Genomic DNA, 23,229 nt, shown 5'->3' with positions numbered 1-23,229 from the left:
TTCGTGAACAGAACTAATTCCGTTTTAGTGGGGTTAACCCCAAGACCATTTTGGGCTGCCTAAGAAGATATTTCTTTGAGTGCGCGTTCCATAATGTCTCCGACGGTGGTAAGAAACTTACCTGTTATCAGAACTACTATGTCATCTGCATAAGCTACTATTTTTATACCTTGACTTTTAAGTTTTGTAAGAATTTTGTTAACCACAAGGATCCAAAGGAGAGGCGAAAGAACCCCTCCTTGTGGAGTACCCCTAGTTACTGTTTTCTCTACAGTACTATTTCCCAATTGTGAGTAAATGATTCTGCCATTTAACATTGTATGGATCCAGTCTACTAAAACAGAATCAACTCCAATATCGACTAGACAGTATTTTATTGATTCTGTGTTAACGTTGTTAAACGCTCCTTCAATATCTAAAAATGCTGCTAGTGTATGTTCCTTGTTTTCAAGACTTTTCTCAATATGAGAAACTACCTCGTGCAATGCAGTTTCCACTGACTTGCCTTTAAGGTAAGCGTGTTGGTAGTTGTAAAGGTTGTTAGAATTGAGAAGTTCCCTAATATGCAGATCAATGATTCTTTCCAGTGTCTTAAGGAGAAACGAGGAAAGACTTATTGGTCTTTAATCTTTTGCAGTTGAGTGTGTCGGTTTTCCAGCTTTTGGAATAAAGACCACTTTAACTTTTCTCCAACTCATAGGGACGTATCTAAGTTTAATACAACTAGTGAAGATAACCCTTAGCCATGGTGCTATTACATTTAAAGCGTTTTGAAGAAAAGCTGAAATTATCTCATCTGGTCCAGCAGATTTATAGGGTTTAAACGAGTTGATTGCCCAGATAATCTTCTGCTCTGTAATAATCTGTTCTATGTTTAATTCTTGGTGTGTGGATTCAAGCAGGTTCGATTGCTTGGAACCAGGAATATCGGTATTTTTACAGCCAGGGAAGTGTGTTTCCATAAAGAGTTCAAGTGTTTCTTGGCTCGAGTTCGACCATGATCCATCAGGATGCTTAATGTAACCCGGTGTCGTGGGGTTAGAAGCAAGGACTTTACGAAGCCTAGCCGCCTCACTTGTGTTCTCAATGGATTCGCAGTGCCTAGCCCATGAATCCCTTTTAGCCTTCCTCAGTTCTTTGGTATAAAGGTTAAGTTTGGCTCTGTATGAATTCATGTCTCTCTCTAATTTACTCATTTTTGCTCTATTGAAAAGTTTTCTGACCTCTGTTCTGTGTTCCTTTAGCTCACTGTTCCACCATGGTGGGTTAGTGGGTTTTGTGCAACGAGATAGGGGACAGTGTTTTTCAAAAGATTTTTTCATTTTACTAGTAAGGATTAGGACAGTATTATCGATGGCTGATGTGTTTAAAAGCGTTTTTTCCCTTGGAGGGTCGATATGCTCATTCAGCCATTTTGTATACTCTATCCAATTTGTTCTAGTTGGGTTTCTGTAAGGCTTGATATCTATTAAATTTCTGTCTAGGGTGAAGAGTATTCTAAAGTGATCCGAAAAGGATTCCTCTGGAGAAACTCTCCAATCTCCTATCGAAATTTGCTCATTATTGCTCATAAGAGTCAGATCTAGAATTTCTTCTCTGTTTTTGTTTCGGAATGTTGGGTGATTACCCCTATTACATATCGTCATGTTAGAACAAAGAATGTATTCAAAAATTGACTCACCTCTTTTATTGATGTCATTACCACCCCATTGTGTATGATGGGCGTTGGCATCACATCCCATCACCAAAGGTGTTCCATTTACCGTGGAATAATCCACAAGCTCCCGGACTGTTTTTGATGGTGGGCTCTCCTCCTCGTATGGCATGTACGTCGACGTTAAGATGAAGTTGCCTTCCTTAGATTCAACGCTGATTGCCGCGTTATCATTGTTGCTGTACCTAGATAAAAAGAAAGCGTTAATTGACTTTTTGGTTAAAATACAACTTCTTACTTTACCTACTTCAGACGTGGAATGAAAAAGGTTGTAGTATTTTGACCTTAATCCATTTACCTGGTTCTAACAGATCCATGGTTCTTGGATCAAGGCCACATCCACGTTATTTTGAGACATGAAGAGCATTAGGTCGTGAGTCGCTGCTTTAGCGTGATGCAAATTGATTTGCACCACCAGCAGCTTTTGGCTCCCCTTTGCTTTCATGCCTTCTTACCTTTACGGTGCCAATACCGTACTTCTGGACGGTGTTACGTGTTTATTTCAGGCCTGAAAAATTCGAAGATGGAATTCGAAAAAATTAAATATTATAGAGATGTGGAACCCGAATCTTAATTTACACTAAGAATTGCTTGTCATACTTGTGGAGAGCATAGGTGATCATGTTCTCTGAGATCTACCCTCCCCTTGCATCTAAAGAAAAAGAAAATTCTTATCTCAATGCACCTTGTTCATTGCGAATGCTCATTCTACTGCTATGACCCCTAAGATATTGTTTTAAAACATCCTGTTGAAGGTCTTACTCAACCAAGCTTCCTATCTCACATCCTAATTTAAATTTCTTAACAACTCATCATTCTAATTGCACATAAAGTAAAATGTCGCTTCATCTTTTACTTAATAAAATAAATTCATTTGAAACCTACTATTTCAAACACAAACAATGGCTTAAATTTCATCAATTCGACAACGATTACAATCAGGTTTAGGTTTATGGACCAGACGACGATTTCCATAAAAAAAATTAAATTTTTTGTGTTGATAATTTATACTTTTAATTATTCGTAGATGGTAGCGTACAACAATTCAAAAATTTAAATTCATTTATTATTAACAAAAAGACAATTTTAAAGGAGTGGATAGGGATAAGGATTATACACTAGCCCAAAAAATTAAGGGAACAAAAAAAAATCGTGATTTTTTTAGTGATTTTCGATAGGCTGTATCTCAGTAAAAAATGACCGCATCGTGATAAAATAAAAAGGATGTGAAAGCTCTATTCTTCTAGTTATAGGATTAAATATTAAATTATTTTATTTTTAACGGTAAAATAGCAAAATTGTTGCAAATGTTCAAAAACCAAAATTTTCTAATTTTTTTATGTTTTTACTTCTCTCATAAGGAAGTGGAAAAATTTTTTCTGAAAAAATGATTATTATTTTTAGAAAGGTTTTTTATTAGGCTTTAGAATTCTTTTTGTTTCAAACTTCTACGATTTTTTTTACACTGCAATATCAGTCATCAAACCAAAAACCATACTTTTGACTTTGACTGTCAATATCTCAACAACGGATCACTAAACAGAAAATTTAAGGACACATTTAAAAACTTCATTCAATTCTCTACAAAGAAAATTAGTTTGTTTTATAAAAAAAAATGTTTTCTTATTTTTGAGATTAATTTAGGAAAGCTATCAAAATAGGCATTTTTACGGTTTTTTAGAAAATGTACCGCTATTTAATTTCTATGGGTGAAAAGATTAAACTGAGGCTTAATTATTGAAGCTTAATATACCTGGAATTAATATGCAAAGTTTCAAGCTTATTCATCAAGCAGTTTTTCTGTTGTGAAGGTTTGAACTTTTGAGATGAAGTAAAACACCATATTTCTGCAGTTCTAAATGACTTACTTCTTGTTACTTTTTTATGAGCAAAATCAATTTTTTTTGAGTTTATTTGAACATTTTATTGATAAATATCGTTTAAATTATAGATAAACCAAAGAAAAACAAAAAAAATTTCAAAATTAGGAAAAATATCCAAAAATGGTATAAAAAGCTTTTTTTCAAAATTTAAGTTTTTTTGAAAACTTTTAATTTTTTCTTGGTTTATCTTAAATTTAAACGATATTTATCAGTTAAATGTTCGAATAAACTCAAAAAAAATTGATTTTGCTCATAAAAAAGTAACAAGAAGTAAGTCATTTAGAACTGCAGAAATATGGTGTTTTACTTCATCTCAAAAGTTCAAACCTTCACAACAGAAAAACTGCTTGATGAATAAGCTTGAAACTTTGCATATTAATTCCAGGTATATTAAGCTTCAATAATTAAGCCTCAGTTTAATCTTTTCACCCATAGAAATTAAATAGCGGTACATTTTCTAAAAAACCGTAAAAATGCCTATTTTGATAGCTTTCCTAAATTAATCTCAAAAATAAGAAAACATTTTTTTTTATAAAACAAACTAATTTTCTTTGTAGAGAATTGAATGAAGTTTTTAAATGTGTCCTTAAATTTTCTGTTTAGTGATCCGTTGTTGAGATATTGACAGTCAAAGTCAAAAGTATGGTTTTTGGTTTGATGACTGATATTGCAGTGTAAAAAAAATCGTAGAAGTTTGAAACAAAAAGAATTCTAAAGCCTAATAAAAAACCTTTCTAAAAATAATAATCATTTTTTCAGAAAAAATTTTTCCACTTCCTTATGAGAGAAGTAAAAACATAAAAAAATTAGAAAATTTTGGTTTTTGAACATTTGCAACAATTTTGCTATTTTACCGTTAAAAATAAAATAATTTAATATTTAATCCTATAACTAGAAGAATAGAGCTTTCACATCCTTTTTATTTTATCACGATGCGGTCATTTTTTACTGAGATACAGCCTATCGAAAATCACTAAAAAAATCACGATTTTTTTTTGTTCCCTTAATTTTTTGGGCTAGTGTAGTTGGTCAAATTAGACTAAAATAAGGGGGTGAGGTTACATAAATTCCCAGCAAGCTGAAAATTGGTAGGATTGTTGAAAACACCATTATAAATTAAATCTAAAAAGTCCTCATCGATCCGAAACCTGGAAAAAAATTAACTTGGGGTCAAAGGTCACAAAAACGGTAAGTCTTTTCAAAAAAATTTCAATGCACGAATTGTAGACCAGATTATTATATATTAAAAGTATCATGACACTTTTTCCTAAGACCCACCGTTTCTTAGGTATAACGATTCAAAAAGTTGAAGTTGAGTTGTAATCGTCATAATCAGGCCTTTTCTAAAAAAAAAACTCCCAACTGAAAAGTTCCTGAAATTTCATTATTTTTTAGCTTGAATTTCGTTCTTCAATGGTTAAGAATATGTGGAAAGCAAAAAAAATGGAAATTTTCACCATTTTTCCGATTGGGGCCCTTCTCCCGAAACCATTTCCCTGGTAATTTTTATTTAGAATAGGTCCGAATATAATATAGGGTGTCCGATAGAGAATGGACAACCCTAAAACGGCCAATAGCTACACTTATGACTTTTTTTTTTTTTTTTTTTTATAATAAGCGCGCACTAAAGGGATTAATGTACCCTTAATATGGTGACCACAGTACGAGCATTAGGAAAATAGGGAGGGGTTTGAAAGGAGATACCGATGAACATTAGTTTTGAAGTTCTGAGTTTTGAAATGGGATGGGAAAACAGAGGCGGGTAACGCGTTCCACATTCGTGTAGTGCGGCTGAAGAAAGAATCTCTGTATTTGACGGTACGTCCGAAGTTGGACTCTAGGGTAAACTGATGAGCATTCCTTGAAGCGCGAGTATTACGGTTGAATTGTTTCAGGGGAGGAATGCAACTAGCTATTTCATCGGAGCACTGCTTATAAAAATAACGATAGAACAACGTGAGACATGAGACGTTACGACGGTGCTCGAGAGACGTAATTGTATCAGTTATTGATCTATCACCTATCATTTTTATAGCTCTATTTTGTATTCTATCCAAGAAACTCAACGAGGTTATTGGAGCACCTGCCCAGATGTGGGAGTTATATTCAAGCTTTGGACGAATGTACGCCTTATAAATAATTGCTAGATCAGACGGGGAGAAAAATTTCTTGCATCTTCGGAGGAAACCTAAACATTTCGCAGCGGATTTAGCGGTGTCAAATATGTGTTCATTCCACAGGAGGTGGTTTGTAATGCACATACCGAGGATGGAAAGCTTTTCGGTTTCTTCGATGCAAGTACCACTCATGGATAGTGGCATGGGAGACATGTTCCGCTTTAATGATAGTAAGCAGCATTGAGTTTTGGAAGCATTAAATTCTACGCGATTTCTTATTCCCCATTGGACAATGCTATTAAGATCAGAATTTAATGAGTTTATCATATTTAGCCGTTCAAGATCCACTTCCGAAGAACTTGGGCGAGAATCAGGAAACGAATATGAAAAACTGAGGGTACTATCATCTGCAAAACAGTTGAGTGGATTAGAAGTTTCAGACAGGAGATCATTTATAAAAATGAGAAAGAGAGTCGGAGACAGAACGGAGCCCTGTGGCACACCAGCATTTATTTTGTGGGTTTCAGACTTGAATCCATCCAATACGACTTGTATTGAACGGTTCGAAAGGTAATTTCTAATCCAACGAAGAAGAGATTCATCGACGCCAAAAGCACGCATTTTCGAAAGAAGAGCTTGATGCCAAACTCTATCAAATGCCTTTGAAATATCAAGTGCAACAATCTTACTTTCTCCAAAACGATGTAAAGATTTGTTCCACTGCTCGGTGAGATAAACTATCAGATCACCAGTGGACCTGTTGCTACGAAAGCCGTACTGCCGGTCATTAAGAAGCTTCCGTTCCTCAAGATATTTCTTAAGTTGAAAGTTAATCAACGTTTCCATGACCTTGGAAAGAAGGGACGTAAGTGCGATCGGTCGGTAGTTTGAGGGTGAGGAAGATTCGCCTTTTTTAGGGATAGGCTGGACAAATGCTGTTCTCCATCCACTCGGAAAGAGACCTGTAGAGTAGGACAGATGGAAAAGCTTACGCAGTGGTTTTGCCAGCGTGGAAGAACACCTCTTCAGAACGATGGGGGGGATACTATCCGGGCCAGCGGATTTGTGTACGTCAAGATCTTTAAGAACTCTTGCTACTGTACGAGTGCGAAAGAAGATTTGTCCCATGAATCCGTTTACGCGCTCAAGTACTGGCGGAGTCATGACACTATCAGGCAGTGTTGAGTTGACAGCGAACTGCCTCGCAAGTAGGTTAGCTTTGTCAACAGAGCTAACAAATGGAGTGTCATTGAAGACGAGCGTTGGAACCGACGACGAGGTAGTGTTGCGAATATTTTTTACAAAAGACCAAAAATTTTTACTACCTTTGGGACATTGTAGTATTTTTTGCCTTAATTCTTGATCATGCAAAAATTTGGTTCGTCGAATATGGGCGTTGCTGGCCTTTCTAGCTTGTTTGAACTTTTTTCGGTTTTCCTCAATGGGATTGGCTTTATAACATCGAAAGCTTACCTCTTTAACCCTGATAACCTCTTTGCAGCTCGAATCAAACCATGCATTCTCTTTCGGTTTGATTGTTTTAACCCTATTCGGGATAAAATTTCTCATTCCGGAGAGAATTAAATTTGTTATCATATCAGCACTGGAATCAACGTCACTATCGAGGAAGCATAGCGACCAGTTAAAGTTTTTGAAGAATTCGTTGAGTCCCTCCCAGTTGGCTTTCTCGTATTGGCAGACGGTTCTTCTTGGTGCTTTTTCTTTAACTGGGTTTGTTTGACACGAGAAATTCGCTGATATGACACAATGGTCTGATGTGCCTAGAGGCGATAATACACTAACAGTGTATTTATCAGGGTCAGAGGTAAGGAACAAGTCTAGAGTGTTTTCAGCTCGACCATTAACGTCCGATATTCGAGTCGGCTCGTCGACAAGCTGAGTTAGGTGGTTTAACTCAGCAAAGATCTCGGCATACCTTCCTTCGGGTGTTGTCTGGCCAGAAAAGCGAAGCCACGAAGAATTGTGTACATTGAAATCGCCCGTAATAACGATTTCAGTGCGAGGATAAAGGGTAACAATCCTTTGAATGGAGTCGGACAGAGCATCAAGTTCGTTAGAAGTTGAATTACTGTCCAGATTGGGGCTCCGATAAATAAAACAGGTATGAATGATGCGCTTATTAACCGTGAATTTAAACCACATGAAATTAAAATATGTGTTTGTACATGGACCGTATTGTGGTTGAAGTTGGTATGCGACATCGTTTCTAATATAAACGGCGAGACCATGATGGGAAAAGAATAATGGCACCAAGCTATACCCAAATAGATTTAATTCAGAACAGTCTGTATTTTCACCTATTTGCGTTTCACTCAGTGCCAAAACAGCTGGCCTGTTTTGTACAGTGTAAATATACACGTCACAGAAATTGGATCTTAGCCCACGAACGTTGGCATAATCGACCCTGAATTTACAAACCATTAAAAAACTCAAAACTTTCTAAAACCTATTCGGACAATTACCTATAATGATTCCCTTATCTAAATCCCAATTGAAACTTCACAAAACAAATTGTCACTAGTGTTATGCCTTAGTGACACTTTGAACTGATCCGCCCCTGTTGGCTATTTAGTAAGACAATCAATAATCTATCCGAGTCAGATTGATAACAACTGTGAATATGTACGAAGAGTTTCTTCCCACAATACCACAGTTGCTATACAAAAACTAATTGCGAAAGAAGATGGGAAGGGAAATGAAAGGATTACTCACTGTGCTCATTGCCAATTTGCTTATCGCGACACAAACAAATTTTTTTTTCTTTATCATTAAAACCGGTTGATGATGTTTGGTTTTTGTTGCTGTTAATGCAGTGGTTGGTGTTGTTGGTGTTTTGTTTGCACTAATTTGTTAGGCATTTGTTATTGTTTTTGTAAATTTTTTTTTTATATGCAGCACTGGGGCGATTAGGTATTCACACAATTTTGTATGTAATACGTATGTATGTATATGCACAAGCACATGCACTTTTGGCTATTTTTTTTTTTTTTTAATTATTAATTATTATTTCACGTCGCGGATTTTTTTGGGGTTTTATTATTTAAATTGGTAACTGGGTGGAGTGGTGGGTGGCTATTGTTGTTAAATTTTTTTTATTTGTGTAAAAATTATAGTTATTATAGACAGAGCAACTGACAAAAAAAAAAACAGAGACACAACGAGAAAACTTAATTAAATGGGACGAAGCTTTCGCAGCGTGCGTTGCCGATGGGAGGCAGATCGGCACCTTGCAAGATAATCTCTGTTCGGTAGCAACGAGGACTGTTCTAAAAACAGATAGAACAAAATTCTATCGCAACCAGTTCATAAAATATTGGCTTTTTTCGTTCAGTGTATTTTAAATTTTATCTTCTTATGTTTTCGTTCACTACAACCTCGAATGAATGAATTTTATTTATTTCTTTTTTTTATAATTTTCTACAATAATTGGATGAGTACATAAACACTTTAAAAATTTCATAGCTATTGCACATTTTCTTTAAAAAAAATTTGAAATCTGTTTTTTAATGCAAAATGTAAAAAAAGTATTTTATGAAAAATTTTAAACACCTGTGGTATAAAATAAATCTATACAAACCTAGGTGGCCAACTTTCTCAAAAATATTTTATTTTATTTTATTTTATTTTATTTTATTTTATTTTATTTTATTTTATTTTATTTTATTTTATTTTATTTTATTTTATTTTATTTTATTTTATTTTATTTTATTTTATTTTATTTTATTTTATTTAATTTTATTTTATTTTATTTTATTTTATTTTATTTTGTTTGATTTAAATGATGATTTCTTACATTGAATAGTTTTATATTCAGATTTGATGGTTCGCAAATTTTTTACTCTTATGTCGTTTTCTTTCACTCCAATGAGAGTACCCTATTAGTACTTATTTTTGCACTTTTGAAGGTTTTGTGTTCTTTGACGCCACAAAAGTGTAAAAAAAAATTACTCCGGAGTAATTTTAGTACTACGGAGTACTCCGGATTTACAACACATTTTTAGTCAGATTTACACCGATTTGCACAGGGACTTGCACACACACTTATGAATTTGAAGTTTGACATTTTATAATTTTGTTTGAAAATTGAAAAATGCGAAAAGTTTTTCTTTCAAACTTATTTGCTATTAACTGTTTTTTGTTAATAACCATTATGAATATATTTTCTACTGTATTATATTCCGCCAGATTCACTTTTCCCAAAATGAAATTGAAAACTGAATAAAAAAAATTTTCCGCCAGTGTTCTTCATCAATAAAAAAAAAAATCCAGTGCCATATACAAAAAAATCCCATTTTTTTCTGCATTGATGGGATATTTTTATTTTACAATTATAAAATCAAAATAAGGGTGTGTGTTAATTGCGTGTATAGTAACGTTTTTAATTTATTCAAGATGCACATAAGAGCAAAGGAGAAATCGATCTTTCTCTCTCTCTTGTTCTTATGTGCATCTCGTGCGTCTACGTCTTCCTGTAGAAGTCGTCATACGATAACAAGAACAAATTAAAACCAAATAAAATAACTGTCAAATTTGCGTCTTCAAAAAAATAATACGTGTGGAAGCGCGTGATACACCGAAACGAAAATCAAAAGGAAATTTGAAGATGATTTCTGCGCCTTGCGTCTTCGTGTAGAAGCAGACTTATCAACGAACGCTTATTATGCTTCATATTTTATTAATATTAATATTTTTTCAATTCATAAAATGTTTTCCCTAGGCCTGTTATCACTATTTTTTTCAAGGAAATTATCCATTTTTGCCTTGTCACACACACAATTACAAAAAAAAAATTACTCTCATTATGTTCTTTCACACCAGAAAAAGAAGTAAAAATTTAGAGTACTCCTTAATAGAGTGAAAGAAAACGACATTAATTTAAGTTAAATTGTGATGAATTGTTGTAATGAGTTCTAATATTTTTTTATAGAGCACTATTAAATTGTTAAACCTCGAGCATAAAAACAATCGAACTTTAAAATTCCTGATGTTGGATAGCATGGTACATTACGAGTACATACGAAATTTCATAGGAGATTTTAAATTGGAAGAGATTTCATCGTTTTCGCAATCGCAGGTTTTAATCATCGATAATGATGTAAGGCTTATTTTTATATTCAGTGAATTGGAATAAATATATGTAATTGTTTTGAATTTAGCGAGAAATGGTACACCTTGAAAAGAGATCCATTTCTACTAAAAATGCTTTGAAATTGGTGAGCGAATTTCACAGTGGCAAACTAAACCGTCATTTGAGATCTTCTAAAAGAAATGAAATAAAAAATAACTCATCAAATAATTTAATGATACAAATAAAAGAAATAAACTCTCTCCAGTTTTCAAAAATTAAAAAAAGATCAAATATTGTAAGTAACGTAAATGAAATAATTATTTCTAAAATACTAATAACAGCCATTGTGTTTTTAGACTTCGGTGGTATTGATTTATACACCACAATGTTTCTTGTGCAACGTAATGGCGCAGGCACTACTACACATTTCGTATATCATTAACCTAAGAAATGTAAAATTTTATAGAATTAATGCGAGTGCCAATGAAGTATGTTGGGAATACACAATGGATACGTATCCAACGCTTATTGTGTTTTCTAAGAACAGGTACAGTAAATTTACAATTTGTGTTTTATTTAATTAAAACTTTATTAATTTTCAGATCAAGTGATACGAATGTTTTTTCATTATCATTACCAATAAGTGTTAAAAACGTGTTTAGTTTTATTTTATCTAATTTAAATCTAGAACAACAGTCGAATTCAATAATTAATGCTTGTAAATTAAGCAAGGTAAGACATTCAACTACAAAAAAATATGCCGAAATGATGTACAGATTATTTTTATTTTATAGCTGAAATTTGCTTTTCAAAACTGTGTTTCTCGAGTAAGTGCTATGATCAACGTAGAAATAAGCCATCAACTACAAAGAATAAATCAAGCTGCAAGTAACAAGACAGATGCTCTAACTCGGTTGAAAGAGTTAAAAGGAATCGACCTGGAATTATTACGAGTCAGAAACTCTACAGACCTTTTTTTTATTTCAAAAGAAATCTTTAAGTATGGAAATAAATGATATTAATGTCCCTCATGTATGATTTAAATAGAAAAAAATCTTATAACTTTAAACGAGCTAAAATTGTTTATATATATATATATAAATATATATAAAATTGGGATCTCGGAAACGGCTCTAACGATTTCGATGAAATTTTCAGGGTTTGTTCATCTAAGCGAGTAAAAAGTTTTGGAAGTATTTTTGGAAAAATCCGCCGACTGCCACGCCCACTTTTTTAACATATAAGTTTTTTCGGGAACGGCTCTAACGATTTCGATGAAATTTTCAGGGTTTGTTTATATAAGCGAGTAAAAAGTTTTGGAAGTTTTTTTTTGAAAAATCCGCCCACTGCCACGCCCACTTTTTTAAAATATAAGTTTTTTCGGAAACGGCTCTAATGATTTCGATGAAATTTTCAGGGTTTGTTCATCCAAGAAAGTAAAAAGTTTTGGAAGTTTTTTTTTTGGAAAAATCTGCCCACTGCCAAGCCCACTTTTTTAACATTTAAGATTTTTTTCGGAAACGTCTCTAACGATTTCGATGACATTTTAAGGGTTTGTTTATCTAAGGGAGTTAAAAGTTTTGTAAGTATTTTTGGAAAAATCCGCCCACTGCCATGCCCACTTTTTTACCATAGAATTTTTTTAAACTTTAAAGATTTCGATGAAATTTTGAGGTCCTCTAGACATTTTGGAAGTATTTTCTCTTATATTAGTTTTGTTTTCGCAGAGAGAGATTCAACGACTTCAATAAAATTTTGAGGGATGGTTCCATGTTTTACGCATTTTTCTTTTTCTTTTTGTTACAATAACTAAACAAAATTTTTTAGATCATGACTTTTTGGATCATGTATTGATCATTTATTCAGTTGGTTGTTTTTTGTTCTGAAAAACCCTGTTTTGTTGAATTCAAATTGTAATATTTTGTGATCTAACTGCAACTTAGGAAACTTTTATCCTTTTTTGAAAACTACAATAACAGGGCAACTTTTTAAAATAATAAACCATTTTCACAGCGTAAAATTTTTTTTGCGGTGTTGGTCGCAAATAAAAGTTAGAAATAGATTTTTTATAAAACTTGAAACTGTTAGTTAATTTGCAGCGAAAAATGGCGTATAGAATAAAAAATATTTTGATTAATTAATTGTTCCTAATTATTGGCAATGTTTTCGTAAAAGAATTAAAAAAAAAAAAACAAATATCAATAATGGGCGCAGGAAGCAAAATACTGTTGTCAAGTAGGGATTTTTCGAAATTTCACAAGAATTGCATTAAATTGAAACCCGTAAGGATTTGGGAGGAACAAGGTTGCAAATTCTGAGAGCCCTTAAGTTCCCCAATCAGCATATTTCGTTTGATCCATTACTTTTGGGACACCCTATATAAGTAAAAAAAAGAAAGGAGTAAAGCATCCACTGATACTACTTCATACTAGCTAGTTCACCCAAAAACATACTACGTTTTCTAAACTCAGGATTTCTACGTGAACTCTAAAAAGAGGACATCACAATAGGCCCATCAGAGGCCGCAGTGATAAGGCGAATTATTCCCACCTCTCACCTTAATCTTAATCTTAATCCACTGATACAGAATAGAACAGAGACAGGGATAAAAATAGTATTTCTTCATACTAAGCTTTGCCGACAAGGCTATACAAAAAAAAAGATTAACTTTATATTCACCATCCAAAACTTTCTGACCCGTAAATTAAAATTTGAACAAAAAGGGATCTCATTGCTGTAAGCATTTTCGATAATGCAGATTCTTGTAACCCTTCTATTCATTGCTGATCGTATATTCAAACTTAAATAAACTGGATTATAAAGTGGGAATGTGGTGTTTTGTAACCCGCGAAAAAACTGGTCATTGCAAACTCAAACCCACTCCAAAAAATTGCTGTTTACATTTGATTTTTTTTTCACTCAAAGTTATAACATTTAAGGATACCGAGCAAAGCTCGGTCACCCAGGTACTAGTTATTTACAAACATAAAGTCTTTCTTTTGACTTTTTAAACATATTTTAATTAAGGAGTGACAGAAAGTTCAGAACTGATTATTATTTTTTATTTATGTTTGTGCATGTACAAAAATGGTAACGTTGGGTCAAATTCATACTTCAGTCTAAAGTTCCAGTTTCCTCTGGGGTGGAATCGGGTAAGCTGATCTTTGATAGTTGGGTGTCAAATTCAAGAAAATTCGTATGTGATTATCATATTTTTTTTGACTTTTTCAGCTGACACCTATTAAGGTGTCAATTTGATACAATTTAACATTTGTAGCATATTTTTTTCTTGGTTTTCGTGGTGCTTTTACTTTGTTTGGGAAAAATGAATATTTTTGTGCCTGTCCAATTATTTTAAGCCTACAAAATTAAAATAAAGTAAATGAATATGAAATAGAAAATAGAAGAGTCAGGTTAGGTTAGGTTAGGTTCCAATTTCTTCCAATTTCTACGTCCTTAGGTACCTGTTGCATTTTTTTTATTTAGGTTTTGAGGGTTGGTTGTTTGCGGTACAACTGCAATTAAAGCAGGTTATTTTAATTTTATAATTGTGGTTTTAGAAAAGGATTTTCAATGACTGAGTAAATAAAAAAGTAATTAGTCGTTAGGTAACAATACAGATGGGGTAGTGGGGAATGCCCAGTTAATTTGTGCAGGTAGGTGCGTAGTAGAAACATATCCCTAAAAAATATGCAATAATGCGATTTGGGATGATTATTTTTAAAACAAATTAATACTTTTTCGGGTAGGTATATTGGGGAAATTACAAATCAATTACAAATAGAAAGATACATTTAGTTTAATGCGAAAGGCCCTGTGGATATTCTTCAATGGTGGTGTGAAAATAAAGGCCAATTCAAAAACCTTTATGAAGCACATAAAATCTTGAATTGTATTCCCGCAACATCAGCAGCATCAGAACGAGCATTTTCACAGGCTGGAAATATAATTACAGAAAAACGATCGAGGTTGAACCCAGAAACTGTAAATAATTTGATGATTGCGAATTCAAACTTAAAGATAAATCCAATATAAATATTTTTTTTTTCATAAATACAAGTGTCATAATTTTTAACTTAATTTAATTTATTCAATTTTTTGTATCTAGCATTAAGTTTTATTTAATTTTCCTTTTTTTTCTGTATTTAATTTAATTTTATTCCAATATGTTTTTCTTCATTTCATTATCTTGTCAAATTAATTAATTTAAATAAAACAAATATAACTTGCTTTTGTGTACCAAACTGATTCTCTTTTATTTATGCTACAAGAAAAACCACCCTCGAACACTATGAACATTTCCTTTCCAGTTCGAGTAATTTCGATCACATTGATCATAAACATTTTGTTCACGATCATTTTACTCGATTATACTCGAAAAGAAAAATGATCGTTTGAACTCGTTTGAAATGTAGGATTACTTACGAGTCATCATACTCCTAAACAGGAAAGCTCGAACATATTTGAGTTGTGTTGATTCTGTTTGTTCGAGATCGTTTTTTTCGAGTAAGTACTCGATGTTCGTATACAATACTCGACTCGTTTGGTTCTCCACCCCTGCTCTCCGCACTTCTTCCCTATGACACTATAATTTCTTTACTTAAGCCTCAATTTTGGCTTCCAGTTTTTGTGTCGTCTATGACAAACGCCAACCGTAATAAGGGTAGATACCAAAATTCATTTTCGATGATCGACTATCAACGAAAGCCTTTCTGATGATAAGTTAGTCCCAATCAGTGACATTTTATAAGCAAAATGTTTTCTAGGAAAAAAATTCAGTGGCGGTAAAATGAAACCATCAGCTGTACCAATAAAAAATATTTTTTAGTACTTATGTAGTAGCAAGGCTTTTTTTAATACTTGTGCTTCCAAAATCTTATTTACTCGTAAATAAAACAAGCATTGCAAACATTTTTAGCGATTTTTTAAATTGTATCATCAGATAGTAATTCGTTCTCATCTCCATGGTCTGGTAAACACACAAAAAATTCTAACAAATTCAAAATCGGGCCACGTGAAAAAGGATTGTAATACCGTCCACGCTTATCTCTCAAATATGGGTACCGTTTATAGTTAAACATCTCATTTGTTGTAAGGTTCATGCATGCGTGCAGAATCTGAAAAAAAATTATGTAAATTTGTATGTATTTCCCAATTTTTCAATTTCAACTTACAGAAGTACAAGTGAGAATCCAACCAAGGCCACAAAAAACAATAGCTTCAATGAGGCCGAGTATGTAAAGCCAAGAAAAACCTTCAATCATAACACAATAACATGCAAAATATATTGTAAATGAACAATTAATAGCAACTGATAAAACAAACAAGAAAAACCACATTCGATTTCGCAATCCCACACAGTTGTGTATAAATGGACAATGATGGTCAAAATATGAAACACATCTGTTACAAACACGACAGTGTTTTGCTCTTAACGGCCTCAAACAGCGACAACTGTGACATAGTCTGGTGAGTATAACATTCCTTTTCTTCCACTTATCAAAATAGGGAATTTGCTTAATGGCACAGTAGTAGGCGTCTGAGCCTAATGGAATATAACCGGGATCTCGACGGTTTGCAACTATCCAGCTTATCCACATAATAGCATTCCAATAAATAAAACAATAGTGAGAACGGCGAAGTACATTCCATGTTATTGGAATGGCCTGAAAATAGAAAACAAATGTTATAAAAAGCACATAATTAATTAAAATTATATTTAAGTTTCATATGAACCTGCATTACATAATAGTATGTAGTTAAATTAGGTTTGGCGAATTATCAATGTTTCTTCAGTAGTCAAAGAAGCCAAAAGAGCAAAAATAAAAGAAATTCGTTCAAGAGTTTTTATTGCTGAATGATTCCTTGGCATAAAAGTATACTCCAGCCAAAAATGAAACTTAATCCATTGGTGCATTTCTGAGAAAACGGCAGCACTGGTCGGTTTTCAGTTTTTTTTTTAAATTTAACTCGAAAACCAAGCCTAACTTTTAAAAGGTTCAACCTTCAGGTTTGATTTGACACCAGTCTCATGGCTGTAAGCCTTTGGCCCAAGTCCCATATAATTTGGCCTTATCTACTTTGTGGGGATATTATTCAACTTTTGGAGTGATTAATTTAAAGAAGTAATGGACCTACAGAACTGTGGTTACGCTCAAATTATACCAAATTTTATCATCTTTAACTGGTTGTTATAAACATTTTCCATAATATGCACCATTTACATTTTGAAAGCTAAAAACTGTAATTTTGAACACAAGTCCATAAGGATGCAAATAAATTTGTTTGTTTGTCTTACTAAGTTTATATTTAATTAATCCCTCGGAGTTTATTTACTTTAAAAGTCTTAAACTAACCAATTACACTGGTCTGCAAAATTTAACTTTTTTTCCTCCTTCAAATAATTTTTTGAAATTGTGAAAGATTTGAGTTTCCTGAATCTAAATCTGGGGTCAAATCGTCTTATACGTAAACGAGTAACTGGTAAGCAGAATCTGTTCATTTGGCATGATGTCATACGTACATCAAACGACTTCGTATTCAACTGAACGGAATGTCATTCGTTTAGTTTGAAGCTTACAAATTGTAAACGGGTTCAAAAAATAAAGATAATATAAGTATATCTTATTTTAATATTATTTATACTGTTTGAAATCACGGAAACATACATTAGGACATATACAGTCAGTAACACATGGATCCATAGTACTTTTTAAAATCATCTGTTTTTTGTACTTTTTAGATTCGAACATCTTGTAATTTTATCTGAGCAGCAAGTAGACAGACACTACTGTGTCACGGATAAAGACAAGTTTTAATTGATTTCTTGAAGTTAACGGTGTTTTTTTAGAACTATTTTTTGAATGTCAAAAAAATAGACGTTTTTTTGTAACATCAGGATAGCCTCACACCATTGTCTTCTTTCCACGTTCTTATCCATAATTTGTAAGAAATGGAGCGGTATCCTTCAAAAAAATGATTTGTAGGACTTTAATATTATCCTGGCATTAATAATAAGTCCATTAAAATTTTGTTTTCTAAGGTGTAGCCATTACTTTACAAGTGACTAAAACAAAAAGTAATCAGACATAAAACAATTTATAAAGGTTTTAAAAGGTTATTTGTTTAAATGTTTCAATATTGATAAACAAACAGATAAACTAGTTGAAAGAAGCAACAATACTCGAAGAGAAGGGACTTAACACGAGAAGAAAAATCATTCTTTGTTCAAACTAAAAAAGTCAAAAATCATTTTTGAAAAGGTACATTTCTGTCATTTTTTGAAAAAAAAAATTAAAAACTGCATATTATCAAAGGATTTTACCTAGGAGCGTATCGGAATCCCGCTTTTTAAAACCCCTGTTGAGGAACGGCGCTTCAATTATTATTATTGTTATTTTTGTTGTATGCATTTGTTTAATTAATTGTTGAATTTAGGTAACTAAAATTTAAATTTACTTTAATTGACCTTAATTGCATTAAATGTATTTTAATTTTTTGTCTAATTAACCCTATTAATGATTTTGCTAATTCTCTTATCTTATGTTTTGATCTTGTTCTCTATCATCAATGCCTAAGCATACACATATTGCACATACATATTTGCTGAAGCCGTTGGTTATTAGAAAAAGAATTTACTGCAATGTTAATGCAAACCATTGTAACATTGGTGACGTGTGCAATTATGTGTATGCTCTTGGCTGCCATAGCGTTTTTGGCAATTCACCTTGATAGCAACCACCAAGCCAGTCGGTCGAACCTTAAGCTTAACTAGTAAATTGTCTTGTTATGAAAGTAAAAGAGTTTGAGTAGTTAAATTAAAAATTTATAACGTTTGAGAAAATGGATTTGTTTTAATTTATGGTGTTTTCGTTTGGTAAAAAAATCAATTTATTTTTTGATCTTAATCTGTCAAAAAAAACAATTTTTGATCTGTTCAACTACAATTAAATAGTCGCAACAACAGTTTTTTGGCAGATTTAGATACAAAAATAAATTGTTTTTTTTTTTTACCAAACGAAAACACCATTAAAATACATTCATTAACAATCCCGTTTTTCGAAAATCCCGAAAAAAAGTTTCAAAATCCCGTCTACTAAAATACCGGTTTTTTAAATCCCGTCTTCTGAAATTTAATTTAAAATCCCGATCAATTATAATCCCGTGGCCTAATTATGGAATACGAAGTCGATCGTTAAAGATTCGATATATCCCTTTCGATTCGCCTCGAATCATGATATTTTATCAAATTCGACGGAAGTCGAAAAACATTACTTCCAACATTCCAGTGCTTTGAAAGCCAGCTTTACAGTTATTATTGTTTTTATTTTATTGAAATAAATTTGTTTTCAATAGTTGATTTGGTGCAGTGTGCAAAATTAAAAGAAAAATAATAATCAAAAAATAATCAATGGAATCAATAATGATATATATACACACCGAAAGGGAGGAAGCGGAGGAATTATCGGAGTTGAGGGTATCCAGAAGACTATTAAGCCGTGTGTTAATTGCGTTAAATAGTTATAGAATAAAAAAATTTTCAGCTGTCAAAAATTTAATGGGCAATTAGGTGTGTGAATTGGGTTAAATTTTTTACGAGGGTTTAGTTTTGACGTTTTGTTTGTTTATATAAAATTATTGAAAATCAATAAATTTCAAATTGATTAAAACCAAGTTTTTGTTTTATTTTGAGAATTAAAATGGATGACATTTTGGAAATTTTTGTACCATTGATGTTGGTGTTTTTTTTTTTTGCAATACCAATATTTGATAGGGCATATGATTATTTGCCCAGTCGAAGAAGAGCATTAGAGAAGTTTAATTTTATGTCCTATGACTGTAAATTTACAATAAAAATATATATATTTTTACAGCGTTTGGAATACTGTCGACTCCGAGTAACTTCCGAGGATGTGCGGGCCATTATGGACGGCGATTCGCGCTGGTGTAGAGAGCACTTGCGTTTGAAAATGAGAAGTTTAGAACGCATAGTGGAGCTCATGCCAAACAAGAGAAGTGGGTGGTGCAAAGAGTACGAGCTCGTCATATTTTTATATTGGATGGCCCCAGGTTGTAGCTAACGAGTTGGGATGAGCCGATTTACAGTCAAAACCATTGTCCACAAAATGCTGAATTTTTTTGTGGAAGAAATGCGACACAATGTAAAAGCATTGACCCCCAGAGAGTTCCCTGAAATAGGTGCCAGGTTCTGCAGACGTGCCAGAACCAGCATTTTTGAAAATACAATTGGGGCAATTGATGGGACTCACATTCGTTTTCCTTGTGAGTAAACACGACGAATACATGAATTATAAGGGGTTTTATTCCATACAGTGCCAGGCTATTGTTAATAGCAAGTTTTTGTTCAATAATGTGTTTGTTGGATATCCGGGCTCCGTACATGACACTAGAGTAGGTGCATTATGATATACAACAATAACAATGAATTTCTAATGAATTTCTTAACAGGTATTCAGGTATTTATGCCCGTGAAAACTATCCACCCCCAAATTTTTATTTGCTGGGGGATAGTGGTTACCCATGTCGGTTGAGACCAGTGCCAGTTATTACTCCATTCAAAGAACCAAATGCACACCAACGCCATTTTAATGCTGCACACAGCAGAGCTAGAAATGTAGTTGAGTGTGCGTTTGGTATGATGAAAACCAGATGGAGAAATATTTTCCATAAGGCACTGGAACTCAAAATGACCACATAGGTAAAAACGATATTCGTGGCTTGTATTTTACACAACATATGTGTTGAGAGTGGAGATTTAAATATGAGTGATTGACATTAAAAAGTGTATACATTACAAGGGAATATTACATTTTTCTTTATATGAATAGGTCCACAAGTGGAACAGGTCCATGAGCCAGTTGATCCTAATAATGCACCCAATAATGTGGAAGTCATTGCAGAAATGTACCTGATTCGGATGAAGCCATTAGATTCAGGAATTCATTGTTGGATGCCCTTCAGAGGCACCAAGGGGAAGAGCAAGAGAGACTTTGAGGTTGTGCTTGCCTGGATAATTTTGTTGACAACTCCTTATAACTAACTTCTTTAATTTCAGGTCTTCTTGAGTGCTCCGTGGATTGTGTTACCTTTCACCCTTTTTTTATCTTTTCATTTGTATAGTCTAAAAGTTTTTAAGAGAAATAGAAGTTGAAAGCTATTTTAAGTACTAAGCAGTAGATAAATGCCCCCAATGTATAATTAAAAAAACATGTACCTACATAAGCAAATAAAAATCTATTTTGTTAATTTAATTTTTACAAAAAGGCTTTTACTTTTTGTAAAAATTAAATTAACAAAATAGATTTTTATTATTATCATATATATTATTACGGTTGTCGAACACCCTTTTCCGGGACTTACACCGAACAGATTTTAATAAATTATATCTTAAAAAAAGGCGAATTTCTGCCGCCAGAATCTGGCAAAATGTAAATATTTAAATGTTTATAATTTTTAAGAAATCTTAATTTGTTTAAAAAATAATATTCCAGCCAAAATGAATTTTAAAATGACTTTTTACCACTTTCCAATGAATCTGGAAATGTTTGACATGGCGTGTTCCTGTTCACATTAGGGGTGTTCGTATATCAATAGTTCGTATCATCAGGGGCGTTCATTAGGCGAGTAAATTCTCCGATTTGCTTAAAAATTCTGATGGTTAAAGCCTTAACTACATTGGCTCAAAAAGTGAAAAAGTACAAAAGTGAAAATTTTCAAACGCATTTTTGTATGGTTTTTCGGGATAGAAAATTAAAATAAATGATGCAGAATGCTTATTTTTCCGTCCAAAAATCAATTTGTAAACTCTTTTTTACAAAAAAATCCCTCTAGCGAGAAAAAAAATATTTTCACTTTTGTACTTTTTCAAAAAGTGGTGAATGTAGTTAAGCCTTAACATTTTAAGCATTATTATGTACAAACAAATTGCAGATAAGTTTGGACAAAAATATGAAACCTGTCAAATTTTAGAAGTGGGGATGAAATCCTCTCAGAGAAAGAAAAAATTGTGCAAAAGTACGCAAACTCTTTTAGGACAAAATTATCATTTATTAAAAGAAAAAAAGAAGGCACTAGCTTTTGAAAGATTTCAGACTTTTGTCCGAAGAAATTTTTGGGCAGAAATTTGCAAGAAGAGGGGCTCTCTTTTTTGTAAAAAAAAAAAAAAACTACACAATTTCAGTCTAATCAAACAGGAATTGGGTTAAAAAAGTTGAAAAAAGGAGAATTATTTCTGTTTTAGGCAGTACCTAAACAGCCCTGTTACATGTTACATTAGTTATACATTTTTATTTCATTTTTGGCACACAAATTGAAAATGCCAACTTTTGAGGTTCTGGGTAGTCAACCTCCGTAAAAAAAAGATCACTCAAAAGTTTTATTTTGTATTTAAGTGCCTTATATCATGTTTTCACTAAAATCCAAATGAGATATTTTCGTAAACTATTTCATTTTGAATTTCAAATGGTTAATGGTAAATTGTTAATCCTCATCGAGGTAAAATGGATCGAAAGATTAATTTGAAATTAAAGGCCCCAACCCATAGAATCCGTTCCACCCGTTGTGTCAATCAATCCGTTTAAATTGAAGGATGGGACAGAAAGGGGTGACCCAAAGAAAACGTTGCATGACGGATTGCTTTTTGACAGCTCACTTTAAATTCCAAGGTGTGTTCGATATTTTCTCGATGAATGTGCACTAAGGAAGTTCTGATGCAAGAAATTGTTAACTATTATCGTTGTTCTTTTTTTTTTAATAAAATAAAATACGCTACTAGACTTTATGTATGTACTTGCTTTTCAGTTAAAAACAATTTTTAATAACAGATTATCATTTGTAGATATGACTTTGGCATAGTAAAATTGAACTCTACAACAGAATTTTAGTATTTAATTGATATAATTTATTAGATATATCATTAAATGTTACTATTATTACATTTTCTTCACAAATAAACAACTAAAGTTCACAATTCATAAAATCAGAAAAGAAAAGAACACAGTTCTTAGTTCTGAAATTCCCCGGTGTGCACTCCGAAACAGAAAATCGAACTGATCTATTGTTGACAACCAATGTCAAAGGATACGACAGATGAAAAAGTAGAAAGTTGGGCTATTTCTTCCGTCGAATTCGTCAAATACAAATAATTGATTTATTTTATTCATTTATCACATAATACGATATTTTGATAGGAATAATTATATTCCACATAGTGTAGTTCCGATAACCAATGAAAGATACAAAATATTTTGCTTATTTTTTACTTTGGTGTACTTAGCGTAGTTCCTTCAACATCAAGTGCGGTCCTACCTTTATTTTAATTATTCTTTCAGATCATTGAACACTTCTACATAAGATGTTTCCAAAATGATTGGAAAGTGGAAGTGTTCATCGCTTTTGACAGGATCT

At 32.7% G+C, this 23,229-nt stretch overlaps 1 protein-coding gene across 5 annotated transcripts in view; it reads left to right on the top strand.

Moving 5' to 3' along the window:
* Window positions 1-16,115, top strand: part of LOC129907895 (thioredoxin domain-containing protein 11) — a 164,356-nt gene extending 148,241 nt beyond the window's left edge. For 4 of the 5 annotated variants that reach the window (XM_055984382.1, XM_055984380.1, XM_055984381.1 and 1 more), the window contains 6 exons: window positions 10,663-10,830; window positions 10,892-11,098; window positions 11,160-11,350; window positions 11,406-11,535; window positions 11,598-11,803; window positions 15,980-16,115. In XM_055984382.1, the coding sequence (XP_055840357.1) occupies window positions 10,663-10,830; window positions 10,892-11,098; window positions 11,160-11,350; window positions 11,406-11,535; window positions 11,598-11,803; window positions 15,980-16,100 (1,023 nt within the window). In that variant the 3' untranslated portion in view covers window positions 16,101-16,115. Of the gene's footprint in view, window positions 1-10,662; window positions 10,831-10,891; window positions 11,099-11,159; window positions 11,351-11,405; window positions 11,536-11,597; window positions 13,043-15,979 lie in introns of those variants that run through there. The other variant, XM_055984383.1, reaches the window with a different exon arrangement.
* The last annotated feature ends 7,114 nt before the right edge of the window (window positions 16,116-23,229 follow it).

The sequence above is a fragment of the Episyrphus balteatus genome, chromosome 1, assembly GCF_945859705.1.
Source record: "Episyrphus balteatus chromosome 1, idEpiBalt1.1, whole genome shotgun sequence".
In the NCBI taxonomy this organism is placed as follows: Eukaryota; Metazoa; Arthropoda; class Insecta; order Diptera; family Syrphidae; genus Episyrphus; species Episyrphus balteatus.
This window is presented reverse-complemented; position numbering and strand designations above follow the sequence as displayed.